The sequence below is a fragment of the Gymnoscopelus braueri genome (genome assembly GCF_963280865.1).
Source record: "Gymnoscopelus braueri genome assembly, chromosome: 22".
Taxonomy (NCBI): domain Eukaryota; kingdom Metazoa; phylum Chordata; class Actinopteri; order Myctophiformes; family Myctophidae; genus Gymnoscopelus; species Gymnoscopelus braueri.
In genome coordinates, this window is record NC_137624.1 from 25,097,911 (window position 1) to 25,123,842 (window position 25,932).

At 41.2% G+C, this 25,932-nt stretch overlaps 1 protein-coding gene across 1 annotated transcript; it reads left to right on the plus strand.

Annotated features, from left to right (window-relative positions):
• Window positions 1-5,601: 5,601 nt before the first annotated feature.
• On the plus strand, window positions 5,602-22,673 carry rab14l (RAB14, member RAS oncogene family, like). Its single transcript, XM_080419732.1, has 8 exons — window positions 5,602-5,760; window positions 12,500-12,558; window positions 14,040-14,093; window positions 15,206-15,383; window positions 16,531-16,597; window positions 19,179-19,266; window positions 19,764-19,794; window positions 19,941-22,673. The coding sequence occupies exons 2-8, from the start codon at window positions 12,507-12,509 to the stop codon at window positions 20,116-20,118; spliced, it is 648 nt and encodes a 215-aa protein (XP_080275858.1). The 5' UTR covers window positions 5,602-5,760; window positions 12,500-12,506; the 3' UTR covers window positions 20,119-22,673.
• The last annotated feature ends 3,259 nt before the right edge of the window (window positions 22,674-25,932 follow it).

Genomic DNA, 25,932 nt, shown 5'->3' on the forward strand with positions numbered 1-25,932 from the left:
CAACAGACAGCATTCTTAAAGTACAGTAAGTGTAACTGTACCACCCAAGTCTAATCATATTATAAAAATGTACATTGTTACACCAGTTCAAACCCAGCAGGTTTACAGTACTTAATTTTCAGCTGAAAAGGACTGTCTGATCACCTTTCAAAAAAAAATCCAAATCCCTTCCAAAAGCCCAGCCTTTAAGAGACACTAATAGTAGTAGTACCTTATTAAAGTTTTGCCAGGCCAGTCCGAAGCAGAACAAGGCACAGAGTGCTAACACTATCTTTACAGTGTTTTTCAACCCAACTCTGACTGATATGACCATATCCATCCAGTTCAGACAGGTTGGCTCCTATCTGGAGCCACCAGAAATAAATAGGAACACAATGACAAAAGACAACAGTGAGTTGTGAGTATGCTGAGAGATTCATCTAAATGTTATATGAGATGAAATGTAAAATGGTAGTTCCCTTAATACCTCATAAATAAACAACTCTTTGTGTTTTGAGGGAAGTTCAGCCAACTACTACTGTACTGTCATGTCACTGTCAATGATGAGGTGCAAACTTGTCTGGAATTGTCTGGAATAAATCGAAAAAGTTCTCTGTGATCACTCCATCAGGAGACTTGAAGGTGTTGGCAGAATGCGTGCATATGGATAGTCATCATCACCAATAAAAACATTGCTTAAACAATTTGCAATTCAGTGCCCAAACTGAAAAAGTCTGCCCCTCGGAGTGCAGATCTCTGCCATGCCAGGTTGCCTAACTAGGCCAGGTCATGTTTTGGAGAAAACACAAAATGGTGGAAAATATGGTTCAAGAGATATAGGCCAAATCGTGCCTTTTATAGTGCCACCATGAGGTTGATTCTAATACTGATTGTGCATTTAGTTTGGCTTTTGTGCTTTAGATATTGTGTCCATGTGTTCCTACTTTTTTATGGACTGTGTTTATCGTGCAGCTTTCAGTTGTTGTGAATCGATTGTGGTGTTTTCCAGCAGTTTTTTGGTGTTTTATAATGTTATAAGGGATGGGTCCCATGAACAAGATACGGAAATTGAAATTCATTCATTCATTCAGGTTTTTGCATTGTTTGTCTCTGTTTTTATTGTACTGCACCTTACGATCCCCCCCCCCACACACACACAATGACCACAATTGAAAGCCTTTGGGTTTTATTGTTTTTTATCCTTTTGAATTTGATATGTGTACTTGAATTATTTTATGCATTGTATGGCTGTATTGTTCATTAAATATTTCAATCAATCAATCAATCAATCAATCAATCAATCAATCAATCAATCAAGTTGTTATAAAAGTGTGGTCTACTAAGGACATCTATTTTTACTACAGACAGTACGAGACAATACAGCCTCAGTGTTAATTCATGCATTTTTAACTCAGAGAGATGTACAAAATGAAACAATGTGTACATCTCAGTGTACAATTAACGCTTTATACTATACTACAGAATTACAATTACTGTTGTGTTGTATATTGGATATTATACTGGATAATTTCATGTACTGTATAAGTCTCCTTATCAACAGTAATATGTGTCCTCCTCCTCCTCCTCCACAGTCCACAGTCTTCAGTGCTATGGCTGCAATATCATCCAGGGGCAGAAATATGTGGACGTGGGCTGCTCGAACCCAGAGGTCATTACCTGCACTACCTCACACAAGGGTTTCAAACACCGCTTCTGCATCAGAACAGAGAGCAGTACGTACATGTCTTTATTTGCAAAAAAATGGTGAAAGCCGTGATTCGAACCCTGGTCTCACGCGAGACCAACTTTCTACCACTCATCATCCAAGAGGCAATCTCCACTTGGCCTGGAGATATATTGTGCTAACGAGCCTGTCAATCAGTAGGTGTCCCATCCGACACAGGATCTACATTTCTCAGTGGAACTGGAGACCACCTCCAACCACTGCAGATGTGCTATATATATTATATAATATATATTGTATCTACCATACAAATTGCATGCAGTGATCCATACTTGGTCCCCTCCTTTTTTCCTCTACAACAAAAATAGCAGATCTACAAGCTCACAACGCATCAGAAGCATAATCACAATCCCCTTCATTGTCACATTACAGGTGTGAAGAAGTGGGTGGAATTATTATATATATGTTTTATTTTGTGCAAGCTCCTCATAGTTTTCAGAAAAAAAACTGCTGAATGTTCTCCTATGATGACATGCCCAGAATAGGCTCGGTAGGGTTGGTGTGGTTAAATCAAATGAAGGCGGAGGACACCCAAGACAGGGTGATGATGGCTCACAGTTGTGCTGATAGCCAATGAAGCATGGAAGAGCCAGATGTTGCTTTCCGTGACAGCTAGGTGAGAGCTGATGTGGCACTGTTTCCAATAACAGGGCCAGCCAAGGGCTGACAGCAGTCCATCATCACACTCGAGTATGTCAGGGATTGTGTCAACATCTTTCAACAGTGTCTTGGGAGTACTTTGTGCCCATTCTTCCAGCTAATGTCCATATGGGCCAGTCGGACCAAAACAAAGCAAATGCTGATGCAGTTTCATAACAGAGCTAGTACCCTTTGTCCTCAGCTGTTGAACATCTTTCCATAATCACACAACTAATATTTCTCCTGGATACTCTTCTACAGCACAACTCACTTGCTTTGCTGCACATGTAGACTTGCTTGTCTTGTTGTGATTAAGGAAGGACTCTTGATTTAAAAAAAAAAGATAAACATTGTGTGCAGAATGCCATATTTATGTATGTTCTGTGGAAATATATACTGGATACCAGATCTCTTTCCCCCCCTTTAGATCATTTGGTTAACATTTATTTTTCTTCTAATATCTCGTCCTCATACAATGTTGCATCATGCATGCTTACTTATGCCTTTTTTCTTGCTGAGCCCACGACTGTCTTGTCACTCCTGGCTGATTGATTCCTGTCCTGTCTCTGTCCTCCTGTCATTGCAGCGGCTTTGGACATTGTCCTGACCAGTGGCTGTGCCACATCCAGACACTGCCAGCAACATGAGCTGCCGGGTGTGCGCATCCACTGCTGTGGCTCAGACCTGTGTAACAGCACCTCCTCCTGGCAACCAAGTGTACTGAACTATGTTTATGCATTGAGCAGTCTCATACTCATAACTTTGTGGTTGTGATGTGGAGTCAGCTCGCAGGGACTAATATTCACAATCACATGTGGAATTTGGGAGAAATGCTCCCTTTAAAGACATTATATAAATTAATCTCAGTGTTGGTTCATGTTAAGGGCTTCATCATGGGAAGATTAATTTGGTATGTTGTTATTGTCCACAGAGCTATGTGCAATATAGCATTGGATCAAGACTATCATATATGTATTTGATCAAGTCTGACTTAAAGCAAAAATCTGACTCAAAATAAAATACATCTATGATAGTCTTGATCCAAGGCTATGTGCAATATACAGTAGCTTTTGTCAGAATGCCATTTCAGCTATCATAATGATGGCAAATAATGGTATATAGTGTTTTTTTCCTCAGTTCTAAGTTATAAATCAAGTGATAATCATGTAGCCGATCACCACCAATCCATTCGTTTTGCATGCCTATAGTTGCTCAGATGAAGGCTGACATTTATGAGATAAAATAGTAATCCATTATTCGAGGATATTTTGACCATGAACAAAACTAAGATTGTCTTTTTCTGTTGAAATGTACATTTTCTTGTAAAGATTAAATGATAGGCTCTTTTTAAGATGATGAAATCAATTTAGCAGTTTTCTGTCCAGCTCAAGCAAAGCTTGAAGATGCATGCTGCATGTATTTATATTGTGATTGTAAGAAATATTGTACAGTGAAATGATGTGATGTGTGAGATACTGTATTAAAACATTTCATATTTTTTAAGTCTTATGACCTAAACAGTCTGTCCGTTTTATTATCACCATTGATGCACTGCTTTAAAGATTGTTCACACTTCACAGTCATATAGCTTATAATCACTCATCTAAAAATGACTCGAGATTCACATGGTTTAATACAAATAATGCTCAAGTCAGTAACAGATATACATAAAGGAATAAATAGAGTAGGGCTCACTCTTGCCTAGGCTAATTTAAATGTGAAAATTTGGTAAGTATTGCTTTCCTTGGGTCCCAATTGTTTGCCAGTTTTTGATTGATTGAACACTTTATTAGTCAGAAATGTAAACAGCATGTGGTACATTAGACATTAGCTCTACACAGCTCTATGTAACTTTTCCCTTCTACCTGGATTTGAACCTGGTTTCCTGCGCAAGTGCTGATATTTTTACCATTGAGCTAATATAGAGCCTGCCTGCTTGCTCAGGGGATTAATTGAATCTTGACCATCAGGTAAAAATTCCTCCTGTGGTGAGACATGACCTTTGACACGATCTAAATGTCTCAATAGAAGAGCAGGGAGACAAAAATACAACCACCCCAATTGTATAAGTTATATTGTGTTAACATACTCTACCACATTGGACAAATTTACATTTTATTCATTAAAAAAAGTTACATAGTGAGGCTTTAAAGCTGAAAGGATAACACAAAAAAAGTCCTGGGGGCTTGTTTCCATTGTGGTCCTATGTATTCAATTCATCAACATAGCATTAAAAAAATCAACACCCGTTTTGGTCTCCTAATAGATTTTGAATAATTCAATGGATGGTGTCAGGGCATTCACATTTTGGTGGCAGAGCAGTAGAAAGAGAACTTTCCCATGTTTGTCTAAATGTGGGTGGTACCAGATCATGGTCGCTCCCTCTGTGATTAAGTTTACAACAAGGAAATAGTAAAAAAAAAAACACACACATATATATATATATATATATATATATAGTCATAATCGTGTGTGTGTGTGTGTGTGTTTATATACTGTATAAAAGCCTTCACATGATTGGCTCAACTTCAAATTTAGGAGCAGACCTGACACGAAGGTATAACCTTCAGATATAACCTCCAGTGCCCAGTGTTGATAATCTGGAATGAGTAGTACAGATAGGCCAACATGTCAGAGCCTGGCCCCTAAATGCATATCAAACTGTGAGTCCTTGAAATTTAAAAAGTTTGATAATCACTGGCCTACATGTCAGAGAGAATTGCCATGAGCTCTATAATATAATAAGCTTCCCCGAATATACACCTGTGCAGATGAGGTTCCTTCTAAATTCAGTGCGCATTACACATTTTATAATGGGGGTCTGACATGGCCCGGTGTTTCAATTGCATATCAAACTGTGGGTCCTTGAAATTGAAAAAGTTTGAGAATCACTGGCCTGGCTACATGTCAGAGAGAATTGCCATGTGCTCCCCGAATATAATACATGTGTGCAGGTGAGGATCCTTCTAAGGGTCTGTGCCTGGCTGGCCCCTAAATGCATATCAAACTGAGGGTTCTTGAAATTGAAAAAGTCTGAGAATCACTGGCCTCCTAGCTACATCTCAGAGAGAATTGCCAATATAGACTTCCCCGAATATACACCTGTGCAGGTGAGTTCCCCTATAGTGCGCACTGTTGCCGCAAACCAGGCGCAAAACCGCCGCATACAGCCTATCTATTGCTCTTTGTCCTCCCAGAAGCCCATTGTATCTATGGGAGGAAACCCTGTGCAGGAAGGAAAGGAGCCATCTTGGACAGACTAGTCAAGGCAGCAGAGAGACACTTCAGCCACTAGGATAAACCTGCAGTCAGACTCTCCTCTCTCTCTCTCTCTACGGCTTCTTCTGGTAGTGCTCAAGACGGTAGACAGGGACAATAAAACACACACACAACTCCTGGTAAGCACGCAGACACAAAGGGCAAGTATGAACATGTGCGTGTCTTCGCGTGGATGTAAAGAAACATGTATGTTTTGGTGAGGTAATAACAGCCTCAGCTAGCTAGTTAGCTAGCTCAGCGTTAGCCAAGCGGGGCAAGCTAACCTACCTGATTTGTACTTCGTCGCGAGACGGGCTCGCGCGCCGAAAACAGCCGATCTGCAAGCTCACAGGGCGTCGCTGTCGCGACGCCCTGTGAGCTTGCAGATCGGCTGTTTTCGGCTAACGTTAGCCTCTGCTGCCTGACAGGTAGCTAACTGCTGTTGGGTTTTTTTTTTTTTTTTTTTTTTGCGTTACCTTTACCCCAAGAGAACGATTCCTTTAATTATTATTATTATGACAAATTAAAACTGTTTTAAAGCAACAACCGTTACAGCCACGGTCACCATAGATAAAAACAATAACAAAATGCTGTCTTTGACATTAGATACTTCTTCATCGCCCGAGCTAACTAACTAGCCTGCTAGCTTATAGCATTTGATTTGTCAAATCATTTTGACTCTGTCAGTTTATACCATGATGTCCACTTACAAGCAAAAATACAAAAAAAATAATAACATTTTCGGCTGAAAAAAGCGACCCCTTTTGTAAAAATACATGATAATTTCTTGTCGAGACGAGAGACACTTATGTATTTTTTTAAATGGGTGGTGTGACGAATTAAGTAATAAATAAGCCTTATATTAATCAGCAGGTAAAGTGATATTAGTGAAATAATTGTGACTACGGGCCAATGTTGTTGTTGTTGTCGATGTAATGCAGCGTTATATTTGTCATGTTGGAGTTGGATCAGCTGTCATAACGTCCATCCTTGAGGCCTGATAGCCTATTTGAGCACATAGTGACACATTTCCCTCTGCGTGCACCTGGCTCTGCCGTTAGCAGCTACTATTTGTTTTTATTTTTTTTATTTTTATAAACTTGCAGGCTAATTCTAGATGGAAATGACATTCTTATGACTTACTGACTACGCCGGGTCTGCTATGCTAAGTTAGCCAGCGTTCGGGACGGGTATATTACTGATTCAGTTGATTTTGACGGAACAGAGAAAGTGTGTGTGTTGACGACCCTTGGATGTTGCCTTTTTTTTCCTTTTGTTTAGTACAGTGACTCAACCTTTTTTTATTTCAGGGACCCCCAGTTTAATATACCTAAGGCCACGGACCCCTCATTTCATGTTTGTTTGTTTATTTATTTATGTATTTAGATCTGTGACCCCAATCTGCACTGTAACATCCTCAGTGTATAAAATGGAATGGGTCCATTTGTTTCGATTTTTACACTCTTGAGCTACAGATCCGGTTCATATTCATAACTATCGATGATGCACCCCCTGGAACACCCTCAAGGACCAGTGGTCTAGATAGAAGGGTCATCGATGACCCACATGTTTTACCATCCTAGCATCACAGCATTAGACAAAAAAAAAACTGTTAAATCATTTTGGCATTTTCTTTTTGTACAATGTACACGCCTCTTTACATGGGTATGACAGGCACATTGCCATTTAGAATGGAAGTCGGACACAAAATCAACCCCCCAGCCCATGCAGTTGGTGTATAAAAATAAATATGAGTATTTGCCAGTTATAAATGAAATGTCACAGCAAGTTTATCCTAACATCAACAGTGTACGCCTTATTAGTTGTTGAATATAAAAGCTTAAGTGTGTTACATTATTTGTTAAATACGTTTTTTTTTTGTATCTGACTTACCGGTAAATGTATATTCAGGTGACAGTAAATCAATTTGAATGTATTCTTTTCCTGTATTTGAACGGTGTGGTCATCCCTGTCATTAGCAGTGGTGATGATGATGTCATCATTGTGTTGGCCCTGTGAAGCAAGTCACATGATTTGGTGTAAATGTGAAAGCATGATGACTCTATGATTCATTTCGGGGTAATCAGTACAGATGTGTGTGTATCTCTTGCAGTGCATCCATGCCACCAGCAAGTGGCTGTTGAGAGGTGGTACAGCAGTGACGGTGCTTGTCTGTTTTATGAATCGGCATGCTGGAGAATTGAGGGGGAAGTGCTGAGGCTGCAGTCCAGTCACATGCTACTGTGACTCTCCCTCTCATCGATGTATGCTCTTATGCTGTGTTCAGGCTACTAGCGACAAAAGCTGCTAAACGGCCAAGTGTGGCCAGCTACGTTATCACCGTTGAACTGTTTCTCAAGTGCTTGTTGATGTGATTATGTAATGTGCCGGTAAATGAGAGGGATAAGGATAAATAGCACAGGGCGACTGGATAAGAGCTTCTGCTGAATGCCTAAATTGTTGTTAATTGAATGAGATTTTCTTCCATTTACGGAACGGAACAGGAATTGTGGGGAGAATGGTGGATATGGTGAAACAAAACATGATTGGTTCGGTTGGCACTTCTCCGCGCCATTGAAGCACTGAAAAAAAACTGAGGCTAATCAAAGGCTCAACTCTGATTTGTAGCATGCAGTGACAAGTGTTGGGCATCAGTTTGTAGTTTCATGTCATCAGCTTCTATTGAAAATGACTAGCCTGTTTGTTGCTTTGTCGGTAATCTGAACATAGCATTAGGCCAGACGGTTATCTGATTTCTTATTAATGCACAGAAAGTGCAGTGTAACCGGCTAATTCTTTTTTTTTTATTGCGATACAGGTTCTGCTCTTGTTATTGGCTTTGTACCTATAGCTGAGCTCCTACAGCACTGAAAAGCCTCAGACAGGATTCTGGGGCTAGAGGCACCACATGAGGGTCATGTGAGGGGATGTAGTAGTAGCCAGGAAAATAGAATGTAGACAGGCACTCTGGCGGGATTTTACATCAGGCAGGTTGGAGTGAAAAGAAACTGTCAGTTCGCTGCTACAAATTCTCCACAAAATCAGTCCGATGTGAATGGCTGTGTCATTGTGTCAGCAGCTGTTTGTTGGTGCTTGAATAGTTTTTCGTCCTTGGTGTAATCTTACCGTATGCCATATTTTTGCAATTTTTGTTGCCTTCTCTTGTACTGTAGCTTAGTTAGGGAAGTGAGAGAGTTTTGTTCTTTGTGATCTCCGAGCAACTATCTGAATATTTGTGTTCCACTTCCAACAAAATGGGCTCTATACAAGCAAGCATGCAGGGAAACCTAGCACACTATTGTCACCCTATACTGAAATGACTTTCCAAAATGCTTCCGTGAGTAACTCAAATTACAGATTAACAAAAATTTTATTCAAATTTGCTGCCAAGCCTTCATTTCAACATGTGCAATATAGCATACATTATGTCTACGTGTGTTTTGACCTTTTAATGGGGCTTAAGGGTTAAATAAAATGTGCTTATAATACCTAATTTTGTATCAATTGCTGTTTCCATTTATACTACAGCAGATGACACTAAGAGGGGAATCGTACTGATCCTTAAGCAGTCTCTACACAATGCCTCAATTTGGCCACCCAACCCGACAGTGATGGCCATCCTGACTCATTATTCTGTAGCGTAAAAGGACACCAGACTCAAAACGTTAAGGCCCGCCCCCATGGAAGTCTAACCAGTCAGGGCTTTTAGATAAGTTTAATATTGTTGGACCCAGTATGGTCACGGTCAGGTAGCATCATAAATGCAATCTCGGAATGACAGTGGAAACAACCACTCAGATGCATGCTCCAGCTAACTGTCACTGACTCACTATATTACTTTCCCAAATCCCAACTCATGGCCATACCCCGCTCAAACATTTTACAACCAAAGTTCTTTTTTTACTTTGGCTTGTGCAACCTCTCCATGAAGTGTGTTTATTCTCCGCTGATGTTGTCCTCGAGCCTTGTCCTCGCTAGACCTAGCATTTTTGTTGCCTTTTATTTTTCATATGTAGGATGGTGTTGAAACCATTTTTGGCAAGTGGTGACGTCTTTTGGTGCTTGGTTTTGTTTTCACAGCTAAGTGTAGGGAAAATGGTTGTTCTATTAAAGTGGTCATGTGTCTGCTATATTTGAGATGAAAGGGTTTGGCTGGAAGAGTCATTATGTGATCCATATCTGCCCTGTTGTGTAGCATGCAAGCAAATAACATTAATGATTTGGTCTTAAATAAAATTTCCTTTGAAATACACTTATTGGTCGACCAGTACACTACTCCTGAGGTATGGATTTAATTTCTAGTGCATAACAAAAACAAACAATGGAACTATTCCTTTAAACAGCTTGAATATTGCTTATATGTTGTTGACTGGTGACGTTACATCGCTGAGCTGCCATGACAACTGCTATTGGTGGTCAGGTAAACCGAATAAATAAATGGTGTAGTTGAGCCATATCCAGATTCCTCATTCAAAAAAATGACTAAGAAGGAAACAGTGGGTGGCTCAGTAGTTAGAGTTGCCTCACACACAGCAAGAAGGTGTGAATCGATCTAAGTAACTATGAAATGGATGGCAGTAGATTCACATTTGGTAGGCAGGCACTGTTCTACAGAGATGAGGGAAAAAGTTAATCTTCGGTCAGTATGGCTGGGATAATAACCGTTTTACCGCAATACCGTTATGTGATGCATACCGTAGGGTATAGAGCTTAGTACAGTCGTAACTTTTTTTGTGCTTTTTGTTTTCTGGCATGGTGTATGATATAAAATACGCTTGCCATAAACTCTTTAATAGTAATCGTTTTAGTTATCGGTGATTTTCTTTTTATCATTGAAAATGTTCTAGCTTCTAGAGAAATGAAACTTCAGTTGCTCGCTTTCTCTCTTTTTGTATTTAATTATATTTCTTGCATTTTTGCAGTTTGCAGCTGGATTCCAGAATGAGTAGCTATGTGCCATCCTGAGGGTATCTGACCCCATGCTGACGATCTTAATTAGAGAGGAGAGGTTTAAGTGTGACATGTTGGCCTTAAATTACCCTCATACTACTAATTACCCATGCAACTGTGCACTGATATCCTATTGATGCCTCTTGTCCTAGAACGAGACATTCGTTTCTATTCCTCACTGGATGTCACTGCTCCTACTCCACCGCTGTTTTTCATCACACTGCTCCTAAACGGCATTTTACTTTACACTTAATTTTTTGTATCTCTGCCAGGCCAAAGGTACTCTTGTCTTTCTGTCCGTCTGTGTGTCTGCGGCTAATCTTGCAAACTACCGGACCGATTGGTGCCAAATTTCTTCAGGTACAGTCAGGTACAGAGTTATTTAAACGGTATTGGCACGTAGGAAGCAGGAATTAAACCCAATCGTTTTCAATCAATCAATAAGCACTAAAATAATCATTAGGAGACAACCTTACATAAGTCTGATCCCTCGGACTGCACCTCTGTGAAACACTAACCCACTGACCGGCGATCGCCCCTCCGTTATCTCCGCCAGACCGAAGGGAAAGGGGGAGATTGTTTTCACCCCTGCATGTCTGTCTATGTTTCCGTCTGTCTGTGGCTAATCTCGCAAACTACTGGACCGGAAAAGTGGTTCCCAAACGGTTTGCCGAAGGACAAGTATCAGTACTTTGTACGCACACTCGTTTCCCAATACAGGGGGTCATTTTTACAAGCTCACATGCGATACGTTGTGAGCTTGTAGATTGTCTATTTTCGCTTACAGGTGTGTGCCTTGAGATTTTGACTTGCCCATTGGTGCACTGTCTGTCCGTGGCTAATCTCGAAAACCACTGGACCGATCGGTGCCATATTCCTTGTGCATGCTGCCAGTAGGCCAGTACGAAGTAATTCTGTTTTTATACTAGATAGAAGGCAATTGAGGTCGGACAAATATGCAGATGACTGACATGGTGGCACTGACATCACGGCACACTGTTATTGGACCCTTTCTTGTTTCTGTTGCTATCGGTATGAGTGCTGTGACAACGATATGGTGTCAGAGAAGTTCTTTAATTGTTCATGCCTACATATTCCATGCAGTTGATTGCCTAAAGATTTTAATATATAAATTATATGAGTCGTCAATGCTACTGTACTTGCATACTGACAAATTAACTATGCTCTTTCCAATAGAGTACATTGTAAATAAGAATTGTACTTAATTAACCTATTTTAATAAACCTAATAGTTGCCACTACTAAAATACATTTCTTGTCTATTCCAAAGCCTACTAGTGTTGCTGAAATTTGTGATCGAGTGGTTTGTTCTTCTCCAGTTAGATTGCCATTCACTGCGAGTTAGAATTGGTTGAAATCATTGAGACCAGACAACCTTGAAGCGCCAGTTAGAGCAAGGGGGGATCCTGTTTTATCAAGTTAGGAATGGACGTGGCATGTGTATGTCCGGAGCTAATCTTGCAAACCGCTGGACCGATCGGACCGACCGATTTTTTTATTTGTTTTTACAATTGAATTAAATCACTGTCTCTTTAGTCTCTATGGATACAGAGCTGGTAGGACTGTTTGACTCACGCCTGATTTATATACTTTGTTGCACGTGTGTCGGTGAATAGCAGACCTACAAGCCCATAACGCATCGCACTGCAATGCGTTGTAGGCTTGCATAGCCCAAATTTGTAGTCATACGTCATAGATGCATCATAGATGACTGACATCATAGGTGAGGTGACTGATGTCACACAGGCTAGCCACATGAAGTCCGAGATCCACATTGGAGCCACGTACAGTATGTGGATCCAATGATCCACTTTATTTTTCTTTGACTAAACAACGTATCATGTATTTTACACACCATGTCTAACGCCTTCTCTCCCCCTTTCTTTCTATTCCTATTTCTCTCTCTTAGAGCCACGATGGCGACCGCACCGTACAACTACTCCTACATTTTCAAATACATCATTATTGGTAAGTGGGGTCTTTAAATGACGCAACACGTTTACCGTACGTCAGCGTGTCAATCTGTGTTCATAGCGATCGTCAGTGCAGTCTCGCTGATCCCCAAAACATCTGCCAAGTTTTCTTGCAGGACGGATGTTGTAAAGATCAGTGACTGCGCAAATGATGTTCACACATGATCGCTGTGAACACAAGGTCTCTTCGCTGCTTGGCTTACCAGCAAGGCTCCATTTTACTCATTACTCCGCTGCTGCTGGAAAGAAAATACCAGCAGCAGAGTAATGTCATGATAATAATGCTAATATCATGATATTATTATTGTTGTGACAATATTGTTACATTATTAATATGCTATAATGTTAACGGTGTGTAGGGCTGGGAGACTGAGGAGACTTCTGCCATGACCTAACAAGAAATGGAGAGACAATAGTCTGTTTCTGCTGTGAATACCTAATGTAACTTTTGCCTGTAGCCTCACATTATGTTATGACCTGTCTGTAAAAGCAAGAGTGATGATTTGTCAGCACTGCTTGACCCCACAGTATAGCTGACTGGCGTTTGTTGTGTTTGATTGGCAGGGCTTACAGTATAAACCAAAGACATACTGTCCATTCCCAGGTCCCCAAAAATATCGCAAAACGTCCCTAATCTTGTCAGCCCCACCAGCAGTGTGTCTAAGGATGATCCAAACAACACCACCTTGACCCCAAGAGTACTGATTCTGGTGGCCCAGTTGCCGTTCAACTAGGGATTTTCACAAATGTTCAAATTTCAGAATATTCGTGACGGTCTCCAAATTCAAATTTCATTTTTCAAATTAGATTTTATATGTGCAGTAAATTGATGTATTGTTCACACTGCTGGCTGCTTGATATTACATTTAAACAAAGTGAAGAATAGAGCATGCTCTCTCTCTCAGATATACTTTCATGTGAGAGGGGCATACACAGTGTTACACATTTAATGAAAACGAGGCCAATTGCAGGCTTGTGTGACGCAACGCCAAATTGACAAAACATTGCATACGCATTTGAAGATGAAGCATCCAACCGTCCATTCGTTAACTGCGGGGTCACATCGTGGTGTTGACAAACGTGCATGTGAAACCACAGTGTTAATCACATACAGTAGATGGATACATTGAATACTTGGAGTTGAAAAGCTCTGTGAGGAAGACTGTACCAGATCTCTGCAAAAGCTTAATCAACTTTTCCCGAAGCTGGCTCTAATCACAGATGCATGGTCATCAATAAATGTTATGCCACCATGAGTTATGAAGGTTATTCTGAAGTGACCACCTTCTCAAAAGGGTCTTGGTGCGGTTGTTTTGGTCTTACCCGAGTTTGATTCAGTTTTCACACCTGCCCAAACAAACCGTGCCAAGGGGTAAACACACTAGAGTTCTATTCACCCGGACCAAACAAGGCTGGTGTGAGAACGCCCTAATCGTCTTGTCATTTTCAATTGCGTTCCGCCTTGTCTTTTCACAGGGGACATGGGGGTAGGGAAGTCGTGTTTGCTTCATCAATTCACAGAGAAGAAATGTAAGTACTGTTCCTCATTTTCTACTGGCTAATTTTCTTTCTTTGTATGCGAAGATGCCAGGTTTCACTGGAGAGGCTTTCATTTCTTAGATTTCTTTATATCAGGGGAAGTGAGAGGTTCAAGAGAAGTCGAATGTGAGCTGAAGTGTGAGAGACTCTTCATTGAGTGTGTGTGTATGTGTCAGCTGCAGCCTCCCATTACTATTCACCTCATCTAGTCGCATTTTATGCCGCTATTGACAAGCCAGATGCTGTGCTCCCGTATCATGCCTAATTTATACTTGGTTGTGTGCACTGGTGGCGCAGATCTACAAGCTCACAAAGCATCGCGCCGTGTCTTGTTGTGAACTTGGTAGATTGGCTATTTTCGGTGCACGACACTGGCACGCGACTATGTATAAATCAGGCTTTACATTCATCCACCAGCGCATCCTGCATGGCTCAAAGACTAGAAACACACACGACACAGACCTGCTTTAGAAAACGCTCCGGATAAGCGTCATCAAGTGTAGTTGCTCTGCCATTGATAGTATGACGTCTCTGTCGGGTGGAAACCTCATATGTCCAAAACTGTTAATTTTCAGGATTCAAATTCAAGAACATCAAAAGTGGCAGATCTACAAGCTCAAAACACGTCGCTTCGTTTCGAGCTTGCAGATTTGCTACTTTTGTGTGACACTGTAGTATGATCAAGTAGGGCATTCATTTATGAAAAAAATTAAGTTGAAAATAGTTGAAATTTAGACATAAGAGGTTTCTGCCCGACAGCAACGATGATGTAGATGGATACGACTGTCTGAATGATCATTTGGGAGACTGCTGCTGTCTCCATCTGCTGTTGGCTCACAATGAAGATTAGGGGGTTGGGAATGTTATTACTCATGTGTTGCAACCCAGGTTTTCCTAGTTCAAATAATGTTGGTAGAAAATGGTAGATGGAAATACTTAACTTAAAAAAAAAATGAAATCACTTGTGTTTTTGCTTTTTATTATTCTGCAGTGAAAAAATAAGCTTCTTCTAGGGATGAATGCAAACAGATCAACAACCAATATTATTTTCATAATTAATCACTATACACTTGACCCTGTATCTTCATTCCTGTGTTCCACAGTCATGGCAGACTGCCCCCACACAATTGGCGTGGAGTTCGGTACTAGGATAATTGAGGTGAGCGGACAGAAGATCAAGCTCCAGATCTGGGACACAGCGGGCCAGGAGCGTTTCAGGGCCGTTACCCGCTCCTACTACCGTGGCGCTGCAGGGGCTCTCATGGTCTATGACATCACCAGGTATTGGCTTAATGTTTGCGTGTGCATCCACTTAACATAGGTTGCCTCTAGCTTTTTGTTTCCTCAGTGCCTCTGTCCACCTATTGTACAATACATAGGCAGCGGCAAAAGCATCTGATGACTACCCCCACTGGTAGTAAAACCCCCTGAACAAACATGGCCAGTCCTGAGTCTTTCTTATGGCCCTGACTCCCTCCTCCTTATCCAAACTGTGAGATGGTATCAGTGGCTTGCTAAGTAAACACGGCTCAGCATGGGGAATGTCTGTCCGGTCCACACCCAGTGTCCCCGTTAAGGCCTTCGTAGTCACAGAAATGGTATCTACTAAAGCAGCCTGTTCACATGCCTTACTCGACATATTTTGCCTCTTAAGCAGGTGTCTTTGGCGTGCAGCCGTGCACATGCCGACACTGTGGACAACCTTTTGCATACTATTTTGATGCCGAAGGAATGTGGACCATTCGCCGATGGAATGTGGACTAAACATGGTCCGTTTGTAACCTTTTAGGGCACAGTCACACACACGCGTCAGAAGCATCAGCTTCCCCGATTCATTCCATTCTATGGGAGCAAAGGGGTGGAGTTTCCCATTGCGGCACGTTGACGACATTGACACGAGTCTTTCAACGCGTCTGAAGCTTGGAATTCAACATTGGTGAACTTTGAGCAGGTGTCAACCAATAGGAAATAACCACCGTGGTTGTCCCCACCGCATTTCGCTTGTAGTTTTCTTTCAGTGAGCTAACCTCTCCAACGTGCAGGGAGGCATTGGGTACCAATTTTATAGTCTATGGTATGACTTGGCCACGGATAAGCTCTGCGTAACCTTCATGTCAAAACGCATGTCGCATTGAGTCAACATGGTCCGCATTCCTTCAGCATCAATATAGTACCCAAAAGGCTGCCTTCAGTGCCAGCATGAGGGTGCAAAGGTATCTGCCCAAGCACCAAATTATGACATGTAGATGACATGTAGTCTAAAGGTGGTGTGTACTGTAATAGCCATGAGGCACAAACATACTATAGCAGTTGTTACTTAATGCTACTGTCAACCTATTGATCCTTCCCCAGGACTGTCACATTGTGTTTTATATTTTACCAGCTGTCATAGTAGTCTCTTTGCGTTTCTTTTTCTGTGTCACATTAGGAGAAGCACATATAACCACCTCAGTAGCTGGCTGACGGATGCAAGAAACCTCACCAACCCTAATACTGTAAGTATACTGATATAAATGTGAACTTTGATTCATGCGAGTTGCCCAAGTTGCTGCATTAGCATGTTTCCTGGTTTGTGGTCTCTGGTGTATCATTACTGGCTTGCACAAAGTGTTCCACCAGTATTATTATTAGTATATTATTCTATGACCAGCTGAGTGGAAATGGTAGACTGGCAACAAACGTTTTGAGCAGCCATCCCATTATTCTTTTGTAGTAAATGTAAGCAAAAGGGTGCACTATTAGTGAAACTACTGGAATGATGTATAAACCTATCAGTCCATGACATACTGTCATAATTATAAATATTGAGAAGTATGACTGACTACTAGACTTTGTGATATTTATACCCTTTAACCATTTAAAACCAGGAAAGCATCTGTGTCATTTTAGATGTTGCTATGTACAGTATATAGCAACAGGACATTTAAAAAAAATCTTTGAATAAAAAATAGTTGTTTCTGAAAACTTGGGTTAGAATTTAGAAGGCCTCAGGTCTAAATGGGTTAAAATGAAAATGCAATTTGTGGGTAGCTTTCACTAAAATAATTTCACCCCTCTTTCACCCTTTTACACCTGTAAACTTGTCAAATGACTATAAAGTGAAGTTGGATGTTTTTTTAAATAGTTTATTTTGTGGGTTAATCCAATAATAAATGTGTCTAATTTGCTTATTTTGCTTATTTGCGTATGTTGTGTACGCAAATAAAATAAATAAATGGGAACAAGATTACCAAAACAAGGAGAGGAAATGTATACAGTGTGTGTGCATATGAAATGGCAATTCCAATATAAAAATAGAATATTAAATCCTTTAGTTTTTACTCATGTGATGTGAAATCTGTGTTCTTACTATCTTTGTGTTTCCCTCTCCACTCCTCTGTTTCTCCAATCTCATTCTGTCGCTGTGGTGAACTTTCTTGGAATCCCTGGCCCCGTCCATTTCACAAATTGGATTGCTTTGTCAATATGATTACTTCTAAATCATACTGCTCTCATTTACTGAGCCCTGTGCACTTTCAGTTTCCATGAAATCCCATGTCCTGACTGTTGCAGCTATGATTTTCTGGTATAAAGACGATAGGAAAATGTTTTATACACAGCTGTTTTCAGAAATATGAACTGCTTGCTTCAATGGAGAAAGAAATTTACAGTTGCATGACTGCTGAAGCTCAAATGTGTTTGTATATCCAAAACGGTTGGGGAAATCGAAAAAAGAAACCGTGTTCCAATGGACCTATAGTTATTATTTAGTCACAAGCTCTTGTTAATACTTTTCATTGGATAAATATCCTATATTAAAATTGGCTAATGGGAGGGCGGGCAGGCGTACCACGCCCACGTCACTCTGACATAACCATAAACAGACCCGATAGGCCCATATACTGTATAGCCAGGGCCACGTCACTATGACTCAGACATAACCATAAAGAAGCATTTTCATTATATATATATTGTTACTAATGTATACAGGGAAATGCAATGTATTTCATCATTTGCGTCACAGCTAATCAGATTGAAAACAGGTGTATGTATACTCCAGATTAGATCACATCCCATGTAAACAGGTGACCCAAAACCTTTAATCAGATTGATTTAAATCAGAATGGAATAAAGGTGTCCTTGTAACCGGGGCTATTGTTAGAACAATTTAGCCAAATAGTTAATCAGAGTGCTTATGCTACTTAAAATATACCACCAGTGTTTAATACACATTTGGTTCCATCCATCATCATGGTCAAGACAGTTACATATAAACATACAAAACAATACTTTCTAACAGCCAAAAAGACAATTATAACGCAGGTTAATTTGAATTCATTGGGAGGTTCTAAGTTGTATAATCACGATAATCCACTGCTATGCAAAGTTTTGATTGGCAACATAACAGCAGTGGCCTAAAGTTTAAAGAGGCCAGCTTGTTACTGGAAGGTTAGCTATTCGATCTGCAGGACCAGCAGTGAAATCGGGGTGGGAAGTGAATGAGCAACACTCACCCTTCCCTCAACACCCACCGTTGGAAGTGCCATTGTCAAAGGCATGTGTATGCTTCCAATGCTTTTCCAACACAAAAAAAACACATCCCCCATTGCTGTGATTTGTTTTGGTTCACTTGATAACCTATTTCGTCCACCACGGTTTGGTAGCCATCAGTTGCTTGGCGCAGGCACTGGCTCACCTAAATGCTCACTCAGGTGCGCCTCACGAGCCTCAAGGCCACACTTTGCAGACCATGCCTCCCTTTGATTTAAAACCTCATGCATTTGAAATTGGCCTCAGAATGACTTCCAAGTACCACGGCACTTCAAAAGTGATCCAGTGCAGCTGCTCAGTGGCCATCAGGTTAGGACCGGTTATACTGGGCTGCCCCCTGGTGTGAATGTGTGTAACTGTACAGTATGAAGCACAGCATTGCTGAATGAGAAAAAGATTGCACAAGAACATTTATGAGAAGTTTTTATTTGCTTCCTTAATTTTTTTTTGTACTTGATTTGCTATGACTGTATGTGACTGCGCAAACTTGATTTCCCCTGGGCACGTTGCAATCAAAATGAACTGTCATTTTCCTCTTCTCCTCAGGTGATCATTCTCATAGGGAACAAAGCTGACCTGGAGGCCCAGAGGGATGTCACATATGAGGAGGCTAAGCAGTTTGCTGAGGAGAACGGTGAGGAAAGGGCTTGGAAGAGCTTTTATGGACTAAAATGCTGCCCACCACACTCTCACTAAAGGGGTGATGTGGTACATAAGTAGAAAATATACTACACTGTAGATTGGCATGGTGAAATATATATTTTTAAAGAGACCAGTGTGTCCCTAAAGTAAGAAAATGTAGTAGTAGCAAAATGCACTGTATAAATATCCAGAATGGAGACACGACACAGCTTAATTGTAATTTGTTAATTAACTTTACAATCGAAGACGGTGGATCTTCATTATGTGCTAGATTTTTGTCTCAATAGAAGCAAAACATTTTTTTTTAAAGGAAATATGAAAATAATTTAAAAAAGTTGTGTGATAAGCAGAAAGCTTCAAGATTGTGGGGGGATCTTTGTAAGAGTACATTTCGCTGAGATAAAGAAAGCAAATGAAGACTTGGCTGTTGGAGAAATGATTTTACCTCGTTGTGGCGTCTGACACCATCTTCTGTGTAATGTCCCACAGGTCTGTTATTCCTGGAAGCCAGTGCAAAAACGTAAGTCAGTTTTATCGGTGTGTGCTACTCTAGAACCAGAATGGGCATTTGGGGTACTTAATCACTCCATTGCACAGCTCACTCCTAGCCGTATCTCATCTCTCACTTTGCATGTGTACATTTCTTTCCTTCCCCCCCGTCTGTAGGGGTGAGAATGTCGAAGATGCCTTCCTGGAGGCTGCCAAGAAGATCTACCAGAACATCCAAGATGGCAGCCTGGACCTGAACGCCGCCGAGTCAGGGGTCCAACATAAGCCCTCGGCCCCCCAGGGCGGCCGGCTAACCAGCGAACCACAGCCCCAGAGGGAAGGCTGCGGCTGCTAATGAACCAAGCGGACCGCCTTCGCCCTTCCCTCACTCTTTTCCGTCTCTCTTACCCACCCTCTGCCCTCTCTGCCATCCCCTCTACTCATTTCTCCACACCGCCCTTCCCCCACCCCTACTGCACCAGGAGCTGCATGAGAACGGGGCCGTGGAGGGAAGGCAACAGGGGATGGATGCTGACCTGGGCTGGACTGTGTGGACTTACATCCCCCCCCCCCCCCACTCCCTCTCCACCTGTCTGTCTCCACTCCACCTTCACTCGACTTGTGTCTCTGGCTTCGGTCCTCCTCTCTTTACAGTTTGTGCATTACCATTTTCCTGTCTCTCCTCCACTCTTGCTCCTCACACCATTTTGGTCTAGTTCATCTGCCATTGGATCCTAGACGCCACAACTCAGAACACATCACATCGGTTACTGACCTAGATAGATGTTATTTCCATACAGTAACAATAAACAGACTGTTTATTGATTTGTTTTTCTTTTTTATGTTTTTTTTAAAAAGCTAGATGCAAGTTCCATCCATATAATTAGGAATTAGATCTTAAGGCCACTGAACTATCTTGATACTCTTCCCTCGAAGACCCCTGATGCCCCCCCCCCCCCCGCATGGTTACCCGATTTTAGCATTGTAATCATTGAACTGAAGTAAGATATGTGTGTGTGTGTGTGTGCGTGCGATACAGCTCTCCCTCATTACAGTTCATTCTTCTGTCCTAGTCGCAGGATTGGATAGCGAAGGAAATTGCGTAATGTATTACGTAGGCACACTGTTGCTCACAAATGACTGTGTACAGTATGTGCTTTTAGCAGATGCCCCCAAAATGGGACAAATCTGTGGGTTTCCAGTCTTTTAATTTGAAGCCACTTTCTGCTGCTTGGTAGGTAGAAAGTGAATTTGTGTCCCAAGTGGAAACACTGAAGCCGGATTTATACTTCATTGCATGCCGGTGTCGTTCAACGAAAACAGCAGATCCACAAGCTCGCGATGTGCTGTGAGCTTGTAGATCTGTTATTTTGGGTGTGCGATACCGTGCACAACAAAGTATATGAAACCCTTCATGTTGTCAAGAGACGCCTTTAACAAAACCAAGGAGACAAGGAATTCCCCACAAATTCCTGTGATGGCTCCTCTCTTTTCCACCATAACGTCACAGGAAAGGACAGTGGGTGTTTTTCCAACGCGTGTGTGAGAGAATGTGTGTGACTAAGTTAAAATGACACTTTAAACAAAGAGGTTTCTTTTATTTCTTTTTTTTTTGGAGGGATTCCTTCCGATCGCCATGTTCTTTGCACCGGACCCCCCTCTCCTCCTCCCCCTCCTCATTCATATCAATAGAATCTGTATGTCTTTACCAGCATTTTATGTTGTTTGTTTGTTGCCTTATTGTATTGATTAATGTTAATATTATTACTATTACTGTTAATCTTTTTGGGTTTGCTGCGCTTGCTCTACATACTGCTGTCGGACTCACTTCTGTTAAATAAACCAACCCTTTTACAATAATTGTGATACTTCTGTGGATAATAAAACAGGAACTATATGTAACACAGGAGATGTGGCAAGCAAAAGCTGCGTGGAAAAAAAACAAAAGTTTCCTAACAAATGCGTATTAGGAGCCTATTAGGATGTAATAATGAACTCGGATATGCCTGTATATTGTGTGTATCTGCGCTGAAGAGTTTATCATTCATTTGGACGGCTGTTCCTCTGTCCTCTCTCCCCAGTAGGCTTGTTTAATAAAACACCAAGCAGCATGCCCTACCTAAACCGATCCCGCAATGGGACAGATTTGTTGAAATCTAGATTTATGTTCAAAGTTTTTTTTTCTTTCCCTGTACCATAAAGACTGATTCCCTGATTGGACAGCTGTGTATATATATTGCTTTAACTATTGGTGATGACCATGTTACTTGGGAGATAGAAAACCTTTGCTGGCTCTCTTGAGACATGTACAGTTGATGTGGTAGTGGGTTGCCTGTAATTCATGCTTGGGAAATTCTGTAACATAGTTTCTATGAATAAATGTATGTAATGGACAGACACTCACCCTTCTCTGCACACTAGTGAAACTGGTGATTCCTTAATCTTTTTCTTTTCACTTATCCTTAGTCAGTTTGGGTACAGGAGGGAAGAAGGGAGTTTGTAAGTTGGATGGTGTGCAAATCGATATTTATATCAAAGCCGATTCCTCTCTTAATTCTGTAGGAGGTGGAGTGGAGGTTGTATTTCTTATTTACCATGTCATAGCTCCTACGCCTGCATTGCCGTCTTAATTTTGGGGAGTGGGGATTGGTTTATTAGTTGGTGGGAGGGGCTTGCGATGGTTCTTCCTTTTCCTGTGTCCCACCTCTGCTGTCTGAGTGACCACTTGCTTTTGTCTGTCCACAAGTAAAAAAAAAAAAAGAGAAAAAAAAGTACATATGTATAAATTTTGAAGGAGCTGTGCTAACATTTAAATGCGTTCTTGCGTGTATATGATTTTAAAATGTTGACATTTTGATTTTAATAACAATAAAATGCTCTAGACAGAAATACATTATACATACTTTGTGACATTGTGTCCTGTGTTCATTACACTCAGCCCCCTCCCCTCCACACAACTGCCTGTCTATTCAGATTCATAGGAGACCAGCATATTCCTAATTTACATTATTAACAGTTGGTTTAGCAATCTTTGGTATATACAGACTCTCGGTAAAATAAGCCTGCTTCAATCAAACCTGTACCATTAGTCGAATCTCTGCTTTAGTAAGACCTGGTGGCATGAGAGATTTCTTCCCCAACAGACAATTGTAGAGACACTGGTAAAGGTTGGCAAAGTTTCCAGTACCAACTAAGGAAAATACAGTACCTTTACAACAGTTCCATAGAGAATGTAGAAATTCTTGACTGCTTTGATTGGGGGCAGTAAGAAATGTGTTGATTGGTCAACTGTCCAACCTGGATATTAGCGTGGCCCTGGTTCCATCAGCAAAAAATGTAATGGGAATCTTCCATGGGATTCATTGACTTACAACAAACCGTGGCCAACAAAGGCTCAGTCTACACTACTGACACATTTTCTATATAATGTGAACCTACAATGTAATTGGCATTGCTTAGGGCCAAAAGTGTTAGCCTGGTCACCCTGGTCCCTACCATGCTGAGTGTTAGCCTGGTTAGCCTGGTCCCTACTGGTAGGGACCATAGGTAGGGACCAGTAGGGACCAGGCTAACAGCCAAGCTTACTTAATCCAGTGCCTTGTTCTTCAAGTTTTTCCACAGTTAATTCAACACATATGTTTGTATATGGACTCATTTTAATGACCCTGCATTCAAATAAAATGAAATAAATACAATAAGATATAATTAATTTAATTATTACTAAAATATAGTGTGACCATGAATCTTGTTTCACAATGACTCATGTGATATGTCATTGTCACTCTGTTAACACTATAGTTCATATTGTTGTTAGATGTTTGATAATATATTACAGATTTTCTTTTATATTATAAAAAATGTCTGACTGACATATATATATATATACATACATAAACAAATATATATAGTAATGGCCGTGAAGTGTAGCGCCCCGAAATGGAGTCAAACCCATGACCCACGGTTAATCAGTCCGGCCAACAACCCCCTGCACCAAAGAAACTAGTTCCTTTACACACACACGCACACGTACACGTACACTCACACACACACACACACACACACACACACACACACACACACACACACACACACACACACACACACGCACGCACGCACGCACGCACCCACGCACACACGCACGCACGCACGCACGCACGCACACGCACGCACGCACGCACACACACACACACACACACACACACACACACACACACACACACACACACATCTCAAGGATGCATGTCCACAGTAAGGTGGAAGACCTAACCTAGTGTAAAAAAAAAAAAATCTGAAATAAATTTTACACCCATACCCTCAGACAGATGTAGTGTCTGCTGATGGACACTAGATGGCGTTCAAACAACTAGATTTTTTTTCAGCCAGCAGGTGTCGTAGGAACAACATGAGACCAAAATACCGCTAGTTTTTCGAAGTCGACTCGTCTAGTGTTAAATAGTTCCATATAGCCTAGCGATTAGGATCCCTGGTTTTCACCCAGGCGGCCCGGGTTCGATTCCCGGTATCGAAATTCAATATGCCATCCTGATTTGTGTGCGTGCAGATTCTAATTTTAAACAAGCTTAGGGCTTTATGAGCCTTCCAGTTTAGTAGACCTTGTGTTGTGAATTTGTGCTTCCATGTAGGCTACTGTTGTTCATAAAGTACATCAATCAATCAATCAATCAATCAAGATGAAACTATGGGAGAAAGAAATGCTGTTAATCATGATATTCAGGCCTGGGCTGCGGCATGGTGGTCCAGGCACCCTAGACTACAATCCCAGCGTGACAGCGTGTTCGAGTCCCGAATCCCGATGACATTTACTGCATGTCCATATATTATTATTATTATTATTATTACAAGGAGTGGAGCAGTCCAAATGTCCCATAGCCTGTATGTCCCAGCCACCCCGCCCCCACCCATACCTGCCAACCTAATTATAGAATAGCAGATCTACAAGCTCCCAACACATTGCAATCTGTTGTGAGTGATGGTGTAATGGTCTAATTGTCAGGCTTTCAGCTTGGAGATTCCATGTTCAAATCCCAGTCCTCCAACAGTTGATGGAGTGCTTTACATTTTCAAAGGCTAAAATACAAAAGAACAACTCAAAAGCACTAGAAGTCAAATCTGGGGTTGAACAGGAAAGTTACAATATTATGCAGCTTTAAATGCTGAAGTATTTCAACTTTACTATACTAACTGAAGGCTAACATACAACAGAATGTTTCAATACTTGGAGACATCTGCTGTGAGTCACTGAGCGATGGTGTAATGGTCTAATGCTCAGACTCTCAGCACAGAGATTCCATGTTCAATTCACAGTTTTTTTACATAAAGAAATTCAAAACCATCTGATTCAATTATCTCTCCCTGCTGTAAAGTAGGCCACATGGCTCTACTCTTGTACAAAAGCCAATGGATGGTTTATTTTGATTGACCTAACTATTGACTTGATTGTTTTGATTTTGTAAAATGTCAGGCATAGAGTTATCCCCCTCAAGGATCCCTGGGGTCCCCGGACCCCACTTTGAGAACCACTGCCCACCACAGAATACAATTTCTCACTAAATCTATTTACTAAACCAATAACCAGCATACATATGTAGTGTGCTTGCTTGGGTTGCTCATTTGGCATTTGAATCATACTCTGTTAATACTGGGCTCACTAGCTCAGTCAGTGTATGATTACACAATGTCAAAAGATAGGATAAATAATCAACTAAGTGTGTTCTTTATAATTTGTTGTATAACTGTTGCGTTGGCATTGATTCATTTTTTTCAGGGCTGGATTTTGTCACCTCACTGAAATGACCTTATTTTTGGCATCACAGATACAGAAGATAATAGTCTTCATGAGTTACTTAGGCTACAGGTTGGGAAAAGCCATGTAAACACTTAAAGTTTCAATACGAAACCCATAATTCAACGTTGCACAAATACGGCAATCAATCTGGGAACCCATGTAGAAAAAAAGGGGGAAACAGCGCCCCCTGCGACGTCGTATGGACGTCCAAAACGGACGTCCCTACGACGTCTGAGTCAGGACGGAGTGTAAAAGTGTAGCTTTTGCCGAGTGAGGACCTCGGACGTCGTTTGGACGTCCGTTTTGGACGTCCATACGACGTCGCAGGGGGCGCTGTTTCCCCTTTTTTTAATGTGTTTTTGC